The 17,572-nt window shown below is 38.2% G+C and overlaps 1 protein-coding gene across 1 annotated transcript; it reads left to right on the top strand.

Annotated features, from left to right (window-relative positions):
- The first annotated feature begins 3,873 nt into the window (after positions 1 to 3,873).
- Positions 3,874 to 15,500, top strand: LOC107658719 (bone morphogenetic protein 7-like). Its single transcript, XM_016447377.1, has 7 exons — positions 3,874 to 4,270; positions 11,542 to 11,734; positions 13,743 to 13,885; positions 14,249 to 14,464; positions 14,650 to 14,726; positions 14,809 to 14,919; positions 15,351 to 15,500. The coding sequence occupies exons 1-7, from the start codon at positions 3,874 to 3,876 to the stop codon at positions 15,498 to 15,500; spliced, it is 1,287 nt and encodes a 428-aa protein (XP_016302863.1).
- The last annotated feature ends 2,072 nt before the right edge of the window (positions 15,501 to 17,572 follow it).

The raw sequence follows: 17,572 nt of genomic DNA, 5'->3' as shown, positions 1-17,572 counted from the left end.
AACCCAATAGCTGGGTTTGTCCCTTTTTAACCCAGCGCTGGGTTATATTTAATCCAGCATTTTTTAGAGTGTATATATATTAGTTTGAGAGATCCCACCTAACAAATGCCTTGTTTGAGTAGTTTGTTCACATGTTTGGGGGATCAGCTTTAATGTTGCCTGTTTTCTGGCTTGTTTAAACTAGGTGAGAGGACACAAGCTCTTAAATTCCCTGGGGCTAATAGGTAGAATGGCCCAAAATGAAAGAATTATCCAAATAACAAGAAAATGCATGCATTTGCTAGCTATAATTTCATCACTTTGTTCATTTGAATATTTAAGTACTAAAACCATATTACAAAAAGGCAACAACCTGGTTCATATTATATTAGATACATACATTTTTTAAGGCCTCTAATAAAGGCCTCTAATGATCAAAATGTTGCTGAAAAAACCTGCTGTACAAAATCTACTACATACCTTCTCTCATCTGATTGACAACTGACAGTTTACACTTAGTAATATATAATTTTTTAGTTATTATTTATTTTCAATTCCCTTTAGTAATTCTAAAAAAAAATGTCCCCTTTAGGTTGTGATTCACGTGTTGTTTTGCTGTAAAATCTTTACTGGTTTTTAGAAAGTAAACATAAGAATAACTTTTATATTGCTTGAAGATGAACATTAATTGGACTGATACAACTTAGGCTTACTTGATTATCCATACATCTTTTTAGAGAAATCATGTTAAATTGTATCAAATATGATACATCAGGCTTTTGAGAAACATGTCTTTGTTAATCTCTCAATACATATGTTTTGTCCCCAGAATAAAACTACAGAGCTTTAATAATAAGCATTTAAATATCATATTACTCTAAGACATATTATTAGGAGATATAGAGTGACAAACTGATATGCATTTCATATGTATTTTATGTAAGTAGTCTGCTATTATGGTTATAGGCTACAGAGCTCATTGATTACAATTAGAATTTCGTCTTACTTTTTGGCCACGTAAATATCAGCGACTGCACCAACTTGCTTTTTTTTTCTTTTTTTTCTTGAGTATGAGTTCCATATTCTCTTATATCAGTCATAAAAGACTGATGCATCAAATATCATACTGTTTTAGATTTCTTTAAACATGTTTTGTCTGTTCAGTAAACTGTTCCATTTCAAAACGACCTTTTCTGACTATTATTTCATATGTCAGGCTTTACAAATAATGTTGATTAAAGTCGATGTCTTGTTATCCTCATGATGAATCCAAATGTAATTATTTCCTGACAGTTTACATTTAAACACACACAGCAGATCTTGCTAATTTAAGTACACATTATGATCTCAAAAAGAGGAGAGGCAGCTTCAAATGGAGAAAGATATGTCCTTTACAGTGAAACAATCTGGATGTCTACAGCAATTTTTATGGGTGGGTCTGTTCTCCTGTGGGTAGCCTAACCTTAATGGGCCACCCTCATCACAGAGCCCGGGACAGCTGTCCCCAGACAGAGTAGGTTTGCAGAGGAAAGGTTTCTGGGAAAGACTAATCGTAGGACAAAGAGAGCTGCTGGTGAGGTCACTGGTGCCTTTCAGCATGGGCAGTACGTATGAGCTAACCAGGGTGTGGGACTTGTTTGACCTTCTGGCTCAGGCTGGCGGGTGCAGGCAGACTGGAAGCACGGCAGGAAGGTGGTGCTGGTTGCCAGACTGGTGTCTCCGGGCTCCAGCATAGGAAAAAGAGGCCCTAGCCACAGCAGGTGGTCAGCAATATGTCAGATCGCCATGCTGGAGCTGTCATTGAATTGTCTTTCAGAGTCCCCGACAGGGTCCTGTCGTGACTTGCCTGATGTTTGGTGCCTAATCAGATGGAGAGTGCAGCATGTTAACCCGTGGTGGGCTACAGGTCAAGGATGTGCTGGGGTTTTCATTGATCAGGTCAGGTGGTAATTGTTTGCTCAGACGGATAAGGCTACAATTATTAACGTTGAAAAAATAAAGCAGAATTCTGTTATGGAACTGAGCAAGTGATAGTGATGAACTGTCAACAGGAATGTATTACTGTACACTTTAAAAAAAATTCTGTAAAATGTAAGCTGTGGTTGCCGGATTTTTACCGTAAAAAATATGGTAGCAATATTTTAGGTTTTACGGTTTTAACTTAAATGTACAGTTAAATACCGTAATTTCATTAACTGAAATAATGTTAATATACCAACCTATTGAAGTACTGAAATCTGTTTTGTACCTTTGTAATACACTGATAACCACCAAATGCAGGTGGTGATGAGAAAGTCACATGATGAACCAAAGCCCATCACAAGCAGCTTTTAAATAATAGCATATATAGAAGGTGCACAGTGTCATTCACACAGACACTAAACACCATCATGGTAACACACATGAAACTGAAATAATGCAATAAACATTCATTTAACAACATTAGGTGTAACATACAACCCTAATATACAAAACTGATAAGAAAAAACTAAGAAGAAACATAGTTATTTCAACAAAAAGCCCATCAAATTCGAATATTATACGGTCTTTTTCACTTCCAAAAATGGTATACTACTGTAAAATTACATGTAATGTCCAATACAGTTTTTCACCGTATATAGTAGGGGAATTTACCGTTAACCATTTAACAGGTTTTTACTGTAGCATTTTTACAGTCTTTTACCGTTAAATTCACTGTCATTTTTTACAGTGTAGCGAGAGTTTATGCTAAATAGCACAGCTATTGTTACTACTGTAAAATAATATTTTAAACAAATTGTAAACTTTTTTTTTACATTTTTTAATAACTGTGTTGACTAAAAGATTGTTCAATTTTACTGTAATAATAATAATTGCAATAATAACTTTATGCAAGGTTTACCACATGAACTGAATCCCACCCACTTAATGCCACAACACATTTGTGACCAACATTCAGTTTTAGAAAAAAAAGGTTTGTTTATTTATTTACTTAAAAAAATAATGCAAGAACTTTAAAGAACAATAGAAAGTTAGCAAACATAAATGTATTTATTTATGTGATAATATAATAAAAATGGTCAGCATGTATCATAGATCTATCCCAATTTTAAAACTGATCCCTAAATATAATGATGGATGTATACAAATGAGTCCATGCTGTTGATTACAAAAAAAGCCCATAGTATTCCCCCCCCACAGTTGTTAACTGTAAATGAAAATTTTAACTCTTTAGGTGGTGTGAATAGTCACATGACCAGAGGCAAAGTCTTCTTAATTGAAAAAAGTACTCATTTAGCCTTTTTACTTACAGTTTGCATCATTGAGCTATCTAAGAGATAAAACTGACCCCTATTATAATAACATCCGTTACGAAAATTAACCATAGTTTTACCACTAGCCTACTACTACTAAAAACAAACAAACAAAAAAACACATGGTTAATATAGTTAAACCATGGTAACCACAAATTAACCATGTTTTCGTTACACTAACCATTTGTAGTAAAACTGTGGTTAATTAACCTGAAAAAAAACAAAACACTGTTGCGCTTTTTACTATAATAAAACCATGGTTAATTTTCAAATGCGTCTGTACTAAATGTGCCTGTACTAATTAGGACATCATTTCTGTTGTTTACTAAAAGACAGCCCATGTACTGGGACAGCCCCGCCCACGAGCTTCAGCGCGCTATTTAAAGCGTTTAGACATCAGCAGCAGCAGCAGCAGCTAGCGCGAGAACATCAATGCAACCGTACAGATCATGCTGGATTCATCTCTGGATTGGATTATTAAACACATTCAGTGGATTTAAAACCAACTCAACATTATGATATAATCAAATGAAGTAGCAAGATTTAAAGCTAAAGTCAACTGAGGACACATTCTTATTATTTTAAGAATAACTTATTAAATATGATTCCAGTGCGGCTGATCTCAGCTTTGATGGTGGCGTGTGGTTGCAGCGTGCTCGCGGACGCAATGCAAGCAAACTTCACTCTGGATAATGACATTCAGTCCAGCTTCATCCAGCGGCGGCTGAAGAGTCAGGAGCGCAGGGAGATGCAGCGGGAGATCCTCTCCATCCTCGGGCTGCCGCACCGGCCCCGTCCGCTCCTGCACGAGAGACACACCGCAGCTCCCATGTACATGTTTGATCTGTATAACTACATCCTGGAGGACGGAGATCAGCGCAGCGGGTTCGTGTACTCTTATAACCCGGTGTACACGACCCCGGGACCCCCGATGGTGACCCAACAGGACAGTCGCTTTCTCAATGATGCCGACATGGTGATGAGCTTTGTCAATCTGGGTGAGCATTTTATGATATACAATCTTTAAAACATATAATAATAATAAAAAAGGATTGCTAATGGGATTTCATGATTTTGTCCCACACACAGTGTTGGGCAGTAACTAGTTAGTAACTTAGTTACTGTAATAAAATTACTTTTTGCAGTAACTAGTAGTGTGACTAATTACTAATTAGATTTCAGTAATAATATTACAGTTACAATCCATAAAACAGCTTAGTTACTTAGTTACTTTTGATGCCTTAACCCCGCTGATTTAAAATCCAACAATCAAATAATTCCTAGATTTATTTTCATAATTTTCACAACTCGCACATGCATGGGATGTCCCCAGTGCAGCAGGCAAGCTTGGAATATGGAAAATATTACATTCAGCAGATATAAATATTGCATTATATTGATTTTATCAGGAAGAAAGATGATCTGAACACTGGTGAGTAAGTTGTGGCTGTACTTTCCTCTGGTATTACATCCCACCCACATCCCTCTGATCAGCATTTGATAAAATACATAATGAAATATAATCGTATATGGGTAATGGAGAAATTACAATTAGCTTCAAGCTACACATGACAATTAATGAGATTAATACAACACTTCTACTTGAATGTCACTATCAATCACTATTGAGTGTTTGTAATAACATGCGATCCAATGTGGATTTTGGTCAAATGATGAGGCAGAAATATGTTGTTAGTAACATTCTAGAAGAATTTCATGTGGAAGATACACAGTTACAACTTCTGTGGGACGTGAAGACATAGTAATGTAACTAATTACTGTTGCCAGAAAGTAATAAGTAAAGTAACAATATTACTTTTGAAAGGAGTAACTAGTAATGAGTAATATATTACATTCTTTGAGTAACTAGCCCAACACTGCCCACACATGAATCCTGTGAGCATCACATGTTAAATCAGTTACCAGATTCTACTTTAATCAGTTTATCAAAGAGGATCTTATCTGTTTCTAGGTGGATTCCATCATTCACTCTTAAAAATAAAGGTCTTTTGTTAATTCTTAGGTTCAGCAAAGCATAAAAAGAGGTTCTTATCACAAACCATTTTGGCTGTATTCTTGAGAGCTATGACTCTTTGGCAATTACAAAAAAATGTAACTAAATAAATAAAAAAACATAAAGAATGACCCCTGGCCGTTTGCAAAGTCATTTGCTTCAACTTGGAACCTTTATTTTAAGATTGTTTAATGATTAACTGGTACTAGCAGTCCTTTGGGATTATTTTGTTTTTAATTAGTTTTACATTTTGATATTCTAAGCTATATTTAAGTATAAATTAGAGATTATATATGTTAATAATCATAGCTCATATCTAGTATTTTAGGTCACTGTGTTCAGAACATGTATGGCCAAATTTAGTAACAGCTACATTTATTTATTTTTATGTAACTTTATTAAATTATTTTTGATATAACTATTAATTTTTATTTAGCAGCTGTCATCAGTCATTTTATATACAAATAATGTGTTTTGCAGTAATTTTTTGCCATTTCAGAGAGATTGAGAAAAATGTGATTTATTAATATTATTACTATTATTTAGTTATTTATTTTGCTAAAATGACTTATTCAACACAGTTAAATGTAACGGCAGCAAGCACATATCCAGTTTCCACAGAATTCCCTCAAAGCTCTACGACATGGGGTTTAATGGGGATTTGTTTTGCATGACTAGGATTTAGGGAGGCAAGTTTTACACATTTGAAGAGAGGGCAGGTTTATGATGTGTTTGAAATCTGTTGGATGGGATGATCTATCTATCTATCTATCTATCTATCTGTCTGTCTGTCTGTCTGTCTGTCTATCTATCTATCTATCTATCTATCTATCTATCTATCTATCTATCTATCTATCTATCCAGTCAGAACACCCTAGTAACTGTCAAGCAACCACTCGTGTGTGAAAAGGTGTAGAGCAGCGGGCTAAGCACACATCCTTGGGGGGCCCCGGTGTTAGTAAGAAGGGTGGAGGATGTGTGCCCGCCAATTCTCACACACTGTGTGTGATTAGTTAAAAAGTCCACAGTCCAATTGCATAGCGTGGTGTTTAGTCCCAGGTTGTGTAATTTAGATCGGAGCTTATACGGCCGGATTGTATTAAAAGCCAAACTAAAATCAACAAAGAGCAGCCTCACATAGGTGTTCTTGAGCTCTAGATGTTCCAGTAGTATATGGAGCACAATCGCAATGGAATCCTCAGTCGACCTGTTCTCCCTGCATGCAAATTGGTATGGATCAAGTGTTGGTGGTATTGCTTTTTTAATGTGTTTGATGATCAATCTCTCCAGGCATTTGGCTGGGATGGGGTGAGTGCCACAGGTCTGTAGTTGTTTAGACAAGTGATATTAGACTGTTTGGGGATGGGTATTATTGTGGCTGCCTTGAGGCAGGCAGGGACCCATGACGTAGACTGCGACATGTTATAGATGGAAGTGAAGACATCCGCTAACTCGGCCACACAGTCTTTCAGCACCCGGCCCAGAACTCCGTCTGGAACGGCTGCTTTCCTGGGGTTGATGCTGCGGAAAGCAAGTCTCACATCATGTGTGCTCAGGACTGGAGCAGAGTCAATAGAGGGGAGGGGAGGCAGTTCAGGGTCTGTGTTTTCCCTGTCAAAGTGGGCATAAAAGAGATTTAATTCCTCGGCTAAGGTGGCACTGCTGTTTACTGAGGGAGATGTGTAGATGTTCTCTTATAGTCTGTAATGGCCTTGATGCCCTCCCAAACCAGCCTGGGTTTTGTGAAGTTATTCAAATTGGCTTCAATATGCCTTTTGTGATCAAATTTGGCAGTATTGATTCCTTTCCTTAGAGCAGTCCTGGCTGTGTAGAGTCCCCAGATCTATATGCTATATTCCTAGCTCTAATTAGTTGTTGTACATTGTGTGTCATCCAAGGCTTCCTGTTTGATGCCACATGGACTTGTATCCAAGATGTTACACTGTTCACACAGAAATTGATGTAGCATAAAATATTTGTGGTGTATTCATCCAGAGATTCAAGTGTGTGCGTGCCCTGTCCCTTAAATACATCCCGTATTGTGCGGTGGAAGCAGCCCTGGAGCACAGGAATAGTGTCCTCTCAGCCCTTTTGATTCTGGGTGTATACCGTGCGTGCAGCAGAAGAGGGAGATGATCTGACAGTCCCAGGTGGGGATAAGTCTGGGCTCTGTATGTGTCTGCTACATTAGTATACACTTGATCCAGAATTGTATCTTCACTGGTAGCACACTTCACGTTGCGGTGGAATTTGTGAAGGGCCGTTTTTAAGTCAGTGTGATTAAAGTCCCCAGATGCGATGAAAACACGGTCCGGCTGTGCGACCAGGCTGTTGTTAACGCTCTCATAGACCTGTGCTAGCGCTAGCTTGGCATTAGCATCTGGTGGGATATACACAGCATAGATGTAAACAGCAGTGAACTCCCTCGGGAGATAAAACGGCCTGCACTTGAGCAGCAAGAATTCCGCATCTGGGCTACACAGTTTATCCACTACTGTGATGTCTGTGCACCAGGAGTTGTTAATATAGATACACAATCCCCCGACGGTCTTCTTACCAGAGTCCGCAGTCCTGTTGGCTCGATAGGCGGTGCGTCCCGCTAGCTCAATAGCCGCGTCCGGAGTGGTGCTGTCCAGCCAAGTTTCAGTGAAGATCATGCAGCAACAGTTGTATATAGCCCTCTGCATGGTCATTTGTAGACGTATTTCATCCATCTTGTTGCGGATCGACCGGGCATTAGAGAGAAAGATGGTAGGAAGCGACGGTTTGAACGGGTTAGCCTTTAGCCTAGCCCACACACCCGCCCGCTTGCCTCTCTTCTGCCTCCGCTCGCAGCGTTATAACCTTCAACCTTCAAACTGTTCTTGTATCAAACTACACAATGTTTATATAACCTTCCAGGCAACTTCCAGGCAAGGCTTTCTTAGGCCAACAATCTAAATCGGTCTTGACAAACTTTTTCCTTTTCATATTGTGGAGGCATGTATGACCTTCAGGTTTTTACTTTCAAGTTTTTCTGTCTTTACTTTTCAACTCTTAAACAATGCTTTGTCATACTGACATCAAAGTTTACTACTTTTCTAGTTTTAATTTGCAAAGAGGTTGTGGTTTCCAGCAGCCTGGCTGTGACCTCATAGTGCAGCTTGTGGTTAAAAATGACTCCCGTTTTCCAATAATTTACAAGACATTTCCACTCATTTGGCCTTGTAAGTTTAGACAGACAAGATCTTTAAACTAAAAAAGCTGAATGAAGTGTTTGACATGGAGCATAAGGCATCATTTAATCAACCAAGTCAACCAAGATTACCATAGTTTAACAAAAACAAACAGCGATTACTTTCGTGAATTGTTAATCCAAATTCTAGCGAACTCTAAACTCAGCGTATAGAAGCATGCACAACAAACAGCGTGCAAATCCACCTGTTTATGTTCATAAGCTGATTTTGAAGAAAGTAAGCAGATCTTTCCTCAGATTTCAAGCCTCAGGACCAAAAGCAGATTAGACCTCCAATTCGTTTTTCAGCCCGCTCAGAAAACACACTTTTCATTGTCTGATGTTTAGCATTCAGCCTAGAATTTAGACAATCGAACATCCTATTGTTGACTTCTAAATTTTTTGTAAGCACACATTTTTTGTTTTTCATACTTTCATGATCTTTGAATGGTCATTTATGTGCTTCTCTAAGCAAATATTGATATATGCAATTAAATGCGACCGACTGATTAATTGCCATAACGTAATTAATGTGATAAAAATCTTTAATTGATTGATAGCCCATATCACACAGCAAAAAAGGCTTATGCTTACATCTGTGGGTGTAATGATTGTTTTTACTCAACAGAGATTATAACAATTGAAACATTTTGTTCTGCCAAGTGTATTGCTGTCATTCCTGTCCTCAGATCAAGAGCTAAAAAGTGTTAAAACACAGCACATGGTGCCACATGCACATCTGATCTTTGCATCATATATTCATTCACATAAACACACCAAACCTTACAAGCAATTATTGCCTTCATAAAATACCCATGTTTTCCTTTCCACTGTTTAATTGCGTTCAGACAAATGACTCGTTATTTTGAGTATGTGCATGCCTCAAGAGTTTTTTCTCTCAGAGAGCTTCTCCCAATAACCATGCTCTCGCAAGATAGTCAGAAGTTGGAAACGACTCAAATGCATCACTGTACCCTAACACTTGATGTCATGAACGTATAGACAGGATGTGCATTAAAAGAAGAGGAATCGTCATAACAGATTCCCTGCATACCTGCAGGAGGTCACCTGAAAAGCTTGGAATGGGTGGAGGGGTGGTACTCAAGGATGACAGATTGGTTAGTCTAGTAAAAGCTGCATGAAACCGCCAGGAAATGTTCTGCTGATGCCACCATCAGACTGGAAATTCAGAGGATCGGCTCAGCTGGGTTTGGGCTGGGGTGATAAAACACATGGGTTAAGTCAGTGTTGACTGAGATTTCATTATTACTTTTTTCCTCTGCACTCTTTGAGATACTTTATTTGAGTCTTTCTTGCTGTTTATGGATATGGATTAACACAGATTCAGATGCCAACTGCCAACAAAAGAGGAAATGAGGCCTACCTTGCTGAAAAGACTAACCTTCAGAAGGTTATGCTGGAATAGTGCTGTTCAAGATGGCCTTTTTTGGTGAAGCTGCTTGAGAAGCCTGGTGGTGATCCCAGCATCCACAACCCAACATATGCTGGTCTTTTCAACAGGATAGGGACAACCTTCTCCCAGATGTGGTCAACCATGTCTGGAATATTTGGGATATGCCAGATGCTATTCAAGACTTCTTCCATATCCGGAATTAGATTATTTTACCACAGTTAACATGTCTCTCAGGTTAGCGTTGTAAGGAGTCACCAATGTACCATCTGAACGGGCATGTGTATCCATTACGTATGTCTGTATGTATAGCCTATACATATGTGGGGCAGCGTTGGTTTCCGGGCCAGGCCTTTAATGGAGCTTTTCTTGTGGTTGGCACATGTGTGTGATTGAAGTCTATGGTAGGTGGGTGCAGGGCCTGTGGTTTCTCCCCCAGCTTCGGTCCCCAGGGTACCCAGCGCGCAGATCAATCACCGGCTTATGGAAGCAAACATTTCTTTTTTGGACACAGTGATGTGGGTGAGGCAATCAAGCATAAGTGTTCAGGGTGACTCCATAGTGTTTCTGACAGAATGAAATCTGGTACAGTGACTTATGCTGTGGTGTCAGTGTGTGCTCTCATTGGTTGGCAGCGGTACTGTGAAGTCAAACAAGACAAAAGAAAAGCCTGTAGTTCACATTCAGACCAAACCAAATTTAGAGGAATTTTTAACCAGCTCACACATATGTGTCTCACACACAGTTAGCTAAGGCAGGAAATGTTACATCTTAAGGCTAGAAACATACAGGTGCATCTCAATAAAGTGGGTTTTTGTTAAATGTGAGCCAAAATCATCACAATTAAAAGAACCAAAGACTTAAACTACTTCAGTCTGTGTGCATTGAATTTATTTAATACACGAGTTTCACAATTTGAGTTGAATTACTGAAATAAATTAACTAAACCACGACATTCTAATTTATTGAGATGCACCTGTATTGTACACAAGTTTGCAAGGACAGATTCATAGAAATTTTCCATGTAAAATTACAATTAATATAAGCTCATGAAAAAAATTGAGGAGTCACTCCATAAACTCAACAATTTTAAGGCAATATGTAAATTCATCAGCAATCACTAAAGAAAATAGACCTCAATTACATAAAAATATTTAAATAATTAAATTCAATATGCTCAGATGTTCTGAAGGTTCTCTTTGGTAGGGAAAAATACAATTCAAAAAAGGCAAACTTCAAAATATCAAAAAGCTTTTATTTGACTGACTGGGTAATAATAGAAAACAGTTTTGAAAAGATACAAATAATGAGCTGCAAACCCATGGGTATGAAGAAGACACCCTGACATTTTTTTAAATGATTTTCAATATGATGAAGAAGCCAGTTGAATTAAAACATTTTAATATTTAAATGATGATAGTATAATAGAAATGGCTATTAGAATTAGAAATGTTAATTTTCTACTCAACACATCACAACTCAACTCAACTCAACACAACACAACACAACACAACACAACACAACACAACATATAACATATAACATATAACATAAAATAACATAACATAACATAACATAACATAACATATAATATGTACTGCCCATTAAATTCATCTCCGTTTTTCTGTAGTGGACCCAGATGACGACCTCCGTCTCTATCATCAGCACCACAGAGAGTTTCGTTTCGACCTCTCCCGCATACCGGTGGGAGAAACCGTGACCGCTGCGGAGCTTCGTATCTACAAGGACTTTGTGTACGAGCGCTATGAAAATGAGACTTTCCGTGTTAGTGTGTTCCAGGTGCTCCAACAGCAGCCCGAAAGGTATGTTATTATACATTACATTAGAAAAACAATTTTTATTTGGCCGTTCAGTCCTTGACATCAATCATCATTCCTTATTCAATTGTGCATGATTCAATCGCTCATGATATTCCAAAATGTAATTAATTGCTCCGTCTTGGAAGCTACTCTCTTTTTCGGCTGACTTTGATCAACCCCTCCCTTTCAACCTCCAGGTCCATCGTCGAACCTAACACCCACTTTCATGATCCAATCAATTCCCAGTGGATATTTCAAGTCTCTTTCACTGAATATCCTGTTGTACTCTAAAATATGACAGATTATGCAAGTAAAATGAGTATGGTGTTTCACATTGACTTTAAATCCAGTTTATTTGGATGTGCATCTGTTTGCCCTTGGCATTTAATGGTTTGGTTATTTATTGTGTCAGTCAAGGATATAATTTTTCAGAATTGTAAAAGCTAATTTATGACTTTGGTATGTTCCTGTTGGTTGTTTTTTAAATAGGGTAGAATACAAAGTCCTGCAGGCATAATAAAAAAAAAAAAATGGTGAAATTTCTGAAATGAAACATATGCCACCTCCCACACTTTTTAAGTCTAAATATGGGAGGCATGGACCTACACACACACATACACACTGATTTGTCTGCCCAATGGTACATGATTATAGTGCCTGGGCTCCCATAGAATTCCTCAATCTGATTTATGGTGTGGCCGCTAACAAGCAGTGAGAGTAGCCGCCATTACAAAGCCATTACTGTCAATTATTGAGATGCAGAGTCCTCAGTGGAAGGGAGGATCTCTATCCCAGACATCTGGAAAAACACCCCATTCCTCCACCTGAAATAATTTCCCCTTCATTCCCTCATCCTTGATCACACCTCCTTGGAAAGTTTCTGATTGTCCGTAAAGTGGAGAACCCGAAGAAGTCCTCCAGGTGAGACATGCTCAGACAGTCTCTCTTGAGGTCTCCATTGCTTGTTCTAAATTACACACTAAAGCATTATCCACCCCCGATGCATACATTCCCTGTGAAGACCACCCATTGTGAATTATCCTTCCTGCACCTCTCCTATTGTCATGCAGAGACGGTTTGCCCCGTTGATGCGCACAGACAGCAAGGTGACTAGACAGGAGGAACGTCAAGACCTAGTCTCTTGTTGGCCTCAAGGGCTGAAATCCTACCTGTAAGTCAAGTCATTGCCCCGTTTTCATCACCGGAGGACAATCTGATCTCTTTTTATAAACATCACATTTAATAAGAGGGAACTTTGACGCTGTCTTGGGAACATGTTGTTGCCTGTGCAGCGTCATTTGTTTTTGATTTTATGGCTCGTATCAGCCAGACCTCAAGTTCTTATCTCATGGAATAGAGCTTATTTTGTGATATCTGTATCTGAGAAGGACAACAAGTCCTGGCATGACATGGTATTTTCGCATCTCATTTCCGCAGTTTGTAAACTTATCTGCAGAGAAAACCTCATGAAAAAACAATGATGCTAACTATAGTTCAAATTCAGTTACATTGTGTGAACGAGGTGACACATTAAAACTGAACTGAAGTGAAAGTCTCATTGAGGGTTATTTACTGCCATGAACATTTAAGGTGTGGTCATTTTTATGTTGTCTGACAATTTATTTCAGTAGGATTTTTGTAGGGGGTTTAAGTTGGTCTTGGGGATTTGCCACATTGACTAACAGTTTCTGTGTGAGCTGTGCTTTATGCATTACTGACAATAGACAATGGTCTTTTTTTGTCCATTAAATTGTATAAAAATTTACCCCACCTTTACTATCAATATGCAGGAAAATGAAACATAGAGTTAGACTAGTTTATCCCAGAACATTCTAGCAGATGCATAGCAATACTCTAGCATTGCGTTTTTGAGTTTATCATGGGTAAAGGGCACAATCTAGGTGTTTTTAATTGTTTCATTGGTCATATGCATTTTTTTTAGTAAAGAGCTAAGAGATGTTTGTAGTAAAGCGCTATTGACCCATATATGTCCTCTTCTGACCCTGTGTAGGGAGCTGTACCTGCTAGACTCGCGAGGGGTGTGGGCGGCAGAAGAGGGATGGCTGGTATTTGACCTCACGGTCACCACTAACCACTGGGTTATAAACCCAGGTCAGAACTTGGGACTGCAGCTCTCTCTGGAAACTGCACACGGTGGGTATCTTCAAATATTAAGATATACCTTTATAAAGCAACCTGCAAAACTACCATCCTAAACAGCCAAATGGCAGACTAGCCATTTGGGATAGGGGATAGTTCTGGCAAAAATTACAGTTCTGTCATCATTTACTCACCCTCATGTCGTTCCAAACATTTATTTCATCCGTGGAACACAAAAGTAGATATTCATATCAGAAACGTCAGGGGGCTCCAGTGTTGTTCTGGACACCAAATCAGTTCAAAGATTATTCAAACTATTGGAACAACATGATCACAGAATTTTATGTCTATGATTCTAACTCATGAGTAGAGTATTTGTCTTTCGGTCAGCAGGCAACTCACTGTCGCCCTCTGCAGGTGAAAGAATGAACCCAAGGAGAGCAAGTCTGGTGGGCAGCCGTGGACCTCAGAATAAGCAGCCATTTATGGTGGCATTTTTGAAAGCGTCAGGAATCCATCTCCGCAGTGTTCGCTCAGCATCAGGAAACAAACAGAGGGGTCACCACCGCTCTAAAAACCCCAAACCTGGTGTTGCACCCAGCCAGGTGGCTTTGAAGACAGCTGAGTTTGCAGGTGACACTTTTTACTAACTTTTTGTTTTAGTTCATTGTTGTAATTTCATTTTCAGGCTTATGCATTTTTTTTATTTCTACAAGAAATATATACCTTCATACTATCTAACCCTAATAACCACACAGTTTATTAACATGTTATTAACAAATGTGCTACATATTTATTTTTCCTTCTGTTCTATGCAGAGGGCGCCAGCGTAGACCCCAAACAGGGCTGCAAGAAGCATGAACTGTATGTCAGCTTCAGAGATCTGGGATGGCAGGTACCGTAATCATCTTCCTGTTTCAGACTCCTCTTTATGCCTTTATCTCGTCTAAACCTTCTCATCTTTTTTGTGTTTCCAGGACTGGATCATTGCTCCAGAGGGTTACGCTGCATACTACTGTGAGGGAGAATGTGTGTTCCCCTTGAACTCTTATATGAATGCCACAAACCATGCTATTGTACAGACACTGGTGAGTTCCACAGTCATTTCCTCTGTTAAAAGAATAGTTAACCCAAAAAGGAAAATTTAGTCAGGTTTAACCGACCCCTATGTAATATCAAACTCATATGATTGTCTTTCTTATATGATAATATTTGAATGTTTCAACTGTTTGCCTATAAAATGAAAGTCAATAAGGTCCAACATAAAAATTAATTGGTTATTCACTCTCAAATCTAATCTACTTATTGATCAACTCATCAACTGTACATAGAGCCCAAATGTCAATAACAGCAAACCTCACTGGTGAAAAATTTGTGATGGCATTCTAATTGTGTAGAAATTTGCAGAGTTCTCAGTTCAGAGTTTATATACACATGTTCTGCAGTTGTTATAATTATAATGTTAGAATTATGTTATAATGAAATTATGTCAAATCATGTATTTCTGTGCTCTTTCTAGGTCCATTTCATAAACCCAGAAACAGTCCCGAAGCCCTGCTGTGCTCCAACGCAGTTACACGGAATATCCGTTTTGTACTTCGATGACAGTTCCAACGTAATATTGAAAAAGTACCACAACATGGTCGTCAGAGCCTGCGGATGCCACTAATCTGCCCTGGACAAAATAAGGGATGCAAATACTTCTGATTATCAAGAGCCCAGAGAGGAAAGAGACTCATTACTGGAGCAAAATTGGACTTCTCTGTCGGAGGAGTGTACATCCAAAGCATACATTTTTATTTAAAACACAAAACTGCTGGAACTCTATGAGGTTGACCACAGCTGAGTCAAGTGTGTGGTTTTCTGGCTTTCATTTCTGCACAGAGAGCCAAGTTTGGAATATCAAAGAGGACATGAGCAGATAAAAAGAGAAAGAGCCGGCCTTGGAGGTTTAACCAGACTGATCAGGAAAAACGCAATGGATTTAAGCTCATCGCTTTATGGAGATTTCATTACAAAAACCACTTGTATGATGGCATGATTTCTGTATGAAGTAATTCCTGGAAAATTCCTGCCATGACTGAACTTATCAGAAAGTCTGAGACCACTAGTAAAAATGCGTCTATTGTGGATTTTCTTATTAAATTTTTTTCTATTAACAACTAAGCATAACAATGGGAGTTGAAAGTTGAGTGAGAATAAAGGCACGAATATGAGCTTGTTGATCTTATGTGCTTCAGTGGATACATTCAGAATCTTAAATATCTCTTTTCATTTTACCTCATAATGTGCCTTTGTTTAAAATTCTGGTTATTTCCAGGTTTAAATTAGATGATGAAGCACAGAATTTCCATGTGGTTGCGGATTTTTAGACCCCACTGTATTTTGCACAAGATGTGAAATAGACATGCAAATGATGGGTGTCTGTTACAGTGAGTCACAGCAATGGTTTTTAATTTCACTCTTTCAGGACACTCAACAAACCCTTACACAAATTTTCAGCACTCGATTAAACAGGACTGCAGAACATATGCAACTCAATTTTGCCTTCACTTTGGTTTTGTCACATACAGGAAAGAACACGTGTTTCCTCTCAGCAGTTATCAATCATTATTACAGTAAAGTGCATTAATTTGTTTCCATCCTTATTCTGCCGTAGATGGATCCAGTTTTATGCAAGATTCTATCCTCCTTCCTCAATGCTTAATCAAAAACATTAGCAAATTACCATGGTATATCTTGTTTTAGCTAATCAAAAGAGCTATTAGCACTATGCTAAGCTAGTATGCTAGGCTGTTATCTTGCTAACTGAAAGCTAACTGAAAACAAAGAAAAGGAAATCCTTAATTGTACCATGTTTATAGCTACTGTACTATAATGTCATATGTAATTTAAAATACAGTAACATTTATTTTCATAAGACTAAATAAAGCAAATAATTTCTAATCAGACAACATAGTGTACACACAAAAAGTGGGATGGAATCATTCTTGGGTCCATTGAGGATCTTTCAGACCTTCTAAAAGAGGGAACATGTTGAAACACAAAAACACACCTTGTGACAACTTATTGATGAATTATGTGTGCTCACACAGGATTTACACACAAATATGTGTATACACACCATTAGTGAATGAACCCTTTGTTGTGAAGAGTGTGAATGAGTGTGTGTGTGTGTGTGTGTGTGTGTGTGTGTGTGACGACTCATCTCAAGGGTCAGTGTTGCAGTATGAGTCCACCTCCTAAAGAGGAGCAGGTGCCATAGATTTTGGCAGATGAAAATGTGACCCGTACAGCTGTTCCCAATAACATTGATATAATACAATAGCTGTGCGTTAAAGAGACACTCAGTGGTGGAAAAGATGGCCTTCAAAACCAGTTGTTTGGAGAACTGAAAAACTTATACATTGTGTTTCTTAATGTTGTGCAGAAAATGTTTTATCGTTATGAAAATTGCAATTCCAAAAAATCACAAAGTGACCACTTCCAATGAATTAAACAATGCAAATGCAAATGCAAATACTCTATGAAATAAGATGTTCTGCATTGTTTTATGGGAGGATTTCTGCTTATGTGGTGGACCTGAGAATGTTAATGATCAACTCTTTAGGCATTAGGCATTACATAGGCTCTCTTGTTCAGAAAAGAATGCTAGCGTATTGCATACCACTATTTTCTGTTTACTGTCTTTTACAAATAAGACGTAAAACCATATGCATTATGCAAATCATTAAACAATAA

This window comes from Sinocyclocheilus anshuiensis, unplaced genomic scaffold, assembly GCF_001515605.1.
Source record: "Sinocyclocheilus anshuiensis isolate Anshui unplaced genomic scaffold, SAMN03320099.WGS_v1.1 scaffold1957, whole genome shotgun sequence".
Lineage (NCBI taxonomy): Eukaryota > Metazoa > Chordata > Actinopteri > Cypriniformes > Cyprinidae > Sinocyclocheilus > Sinocyclocheilus anshuiensis.
The sequence above is the reverse complement of the archived record's forward strand: the minus strand, read 5'-3'. Positions and strand labels throughout refer to the sequence as shown.

What these genes read in the sequence shown, in the direction of transcription:
- LOC107658719 (XM_016447377.1), top strand. Translation starts at nt 3,874, where the DNA reads ATGATTCCAGTGCGGCTGATCTCAGCTTTGATGGTGGCGTGTGGTTGC. An exon ending in GAAGACAGCTGAGTTTGCAG is followed by an intron (nt 14,465 to 14,649) that starts GTGACACTTTTT and finishes TGTTCTATGCAG; the next exon opens with AGGGCGCCAGCGTAGACCCC. An exon ending in TCAGAGATCTGGGATGGCAG is followed by an intron (nt 14,727 to 14,808) that starts GTACCGTAATCA and finishes TTGTGTTTCCAG; the next exon opens with GACTGGATCATTGCTCCAGA.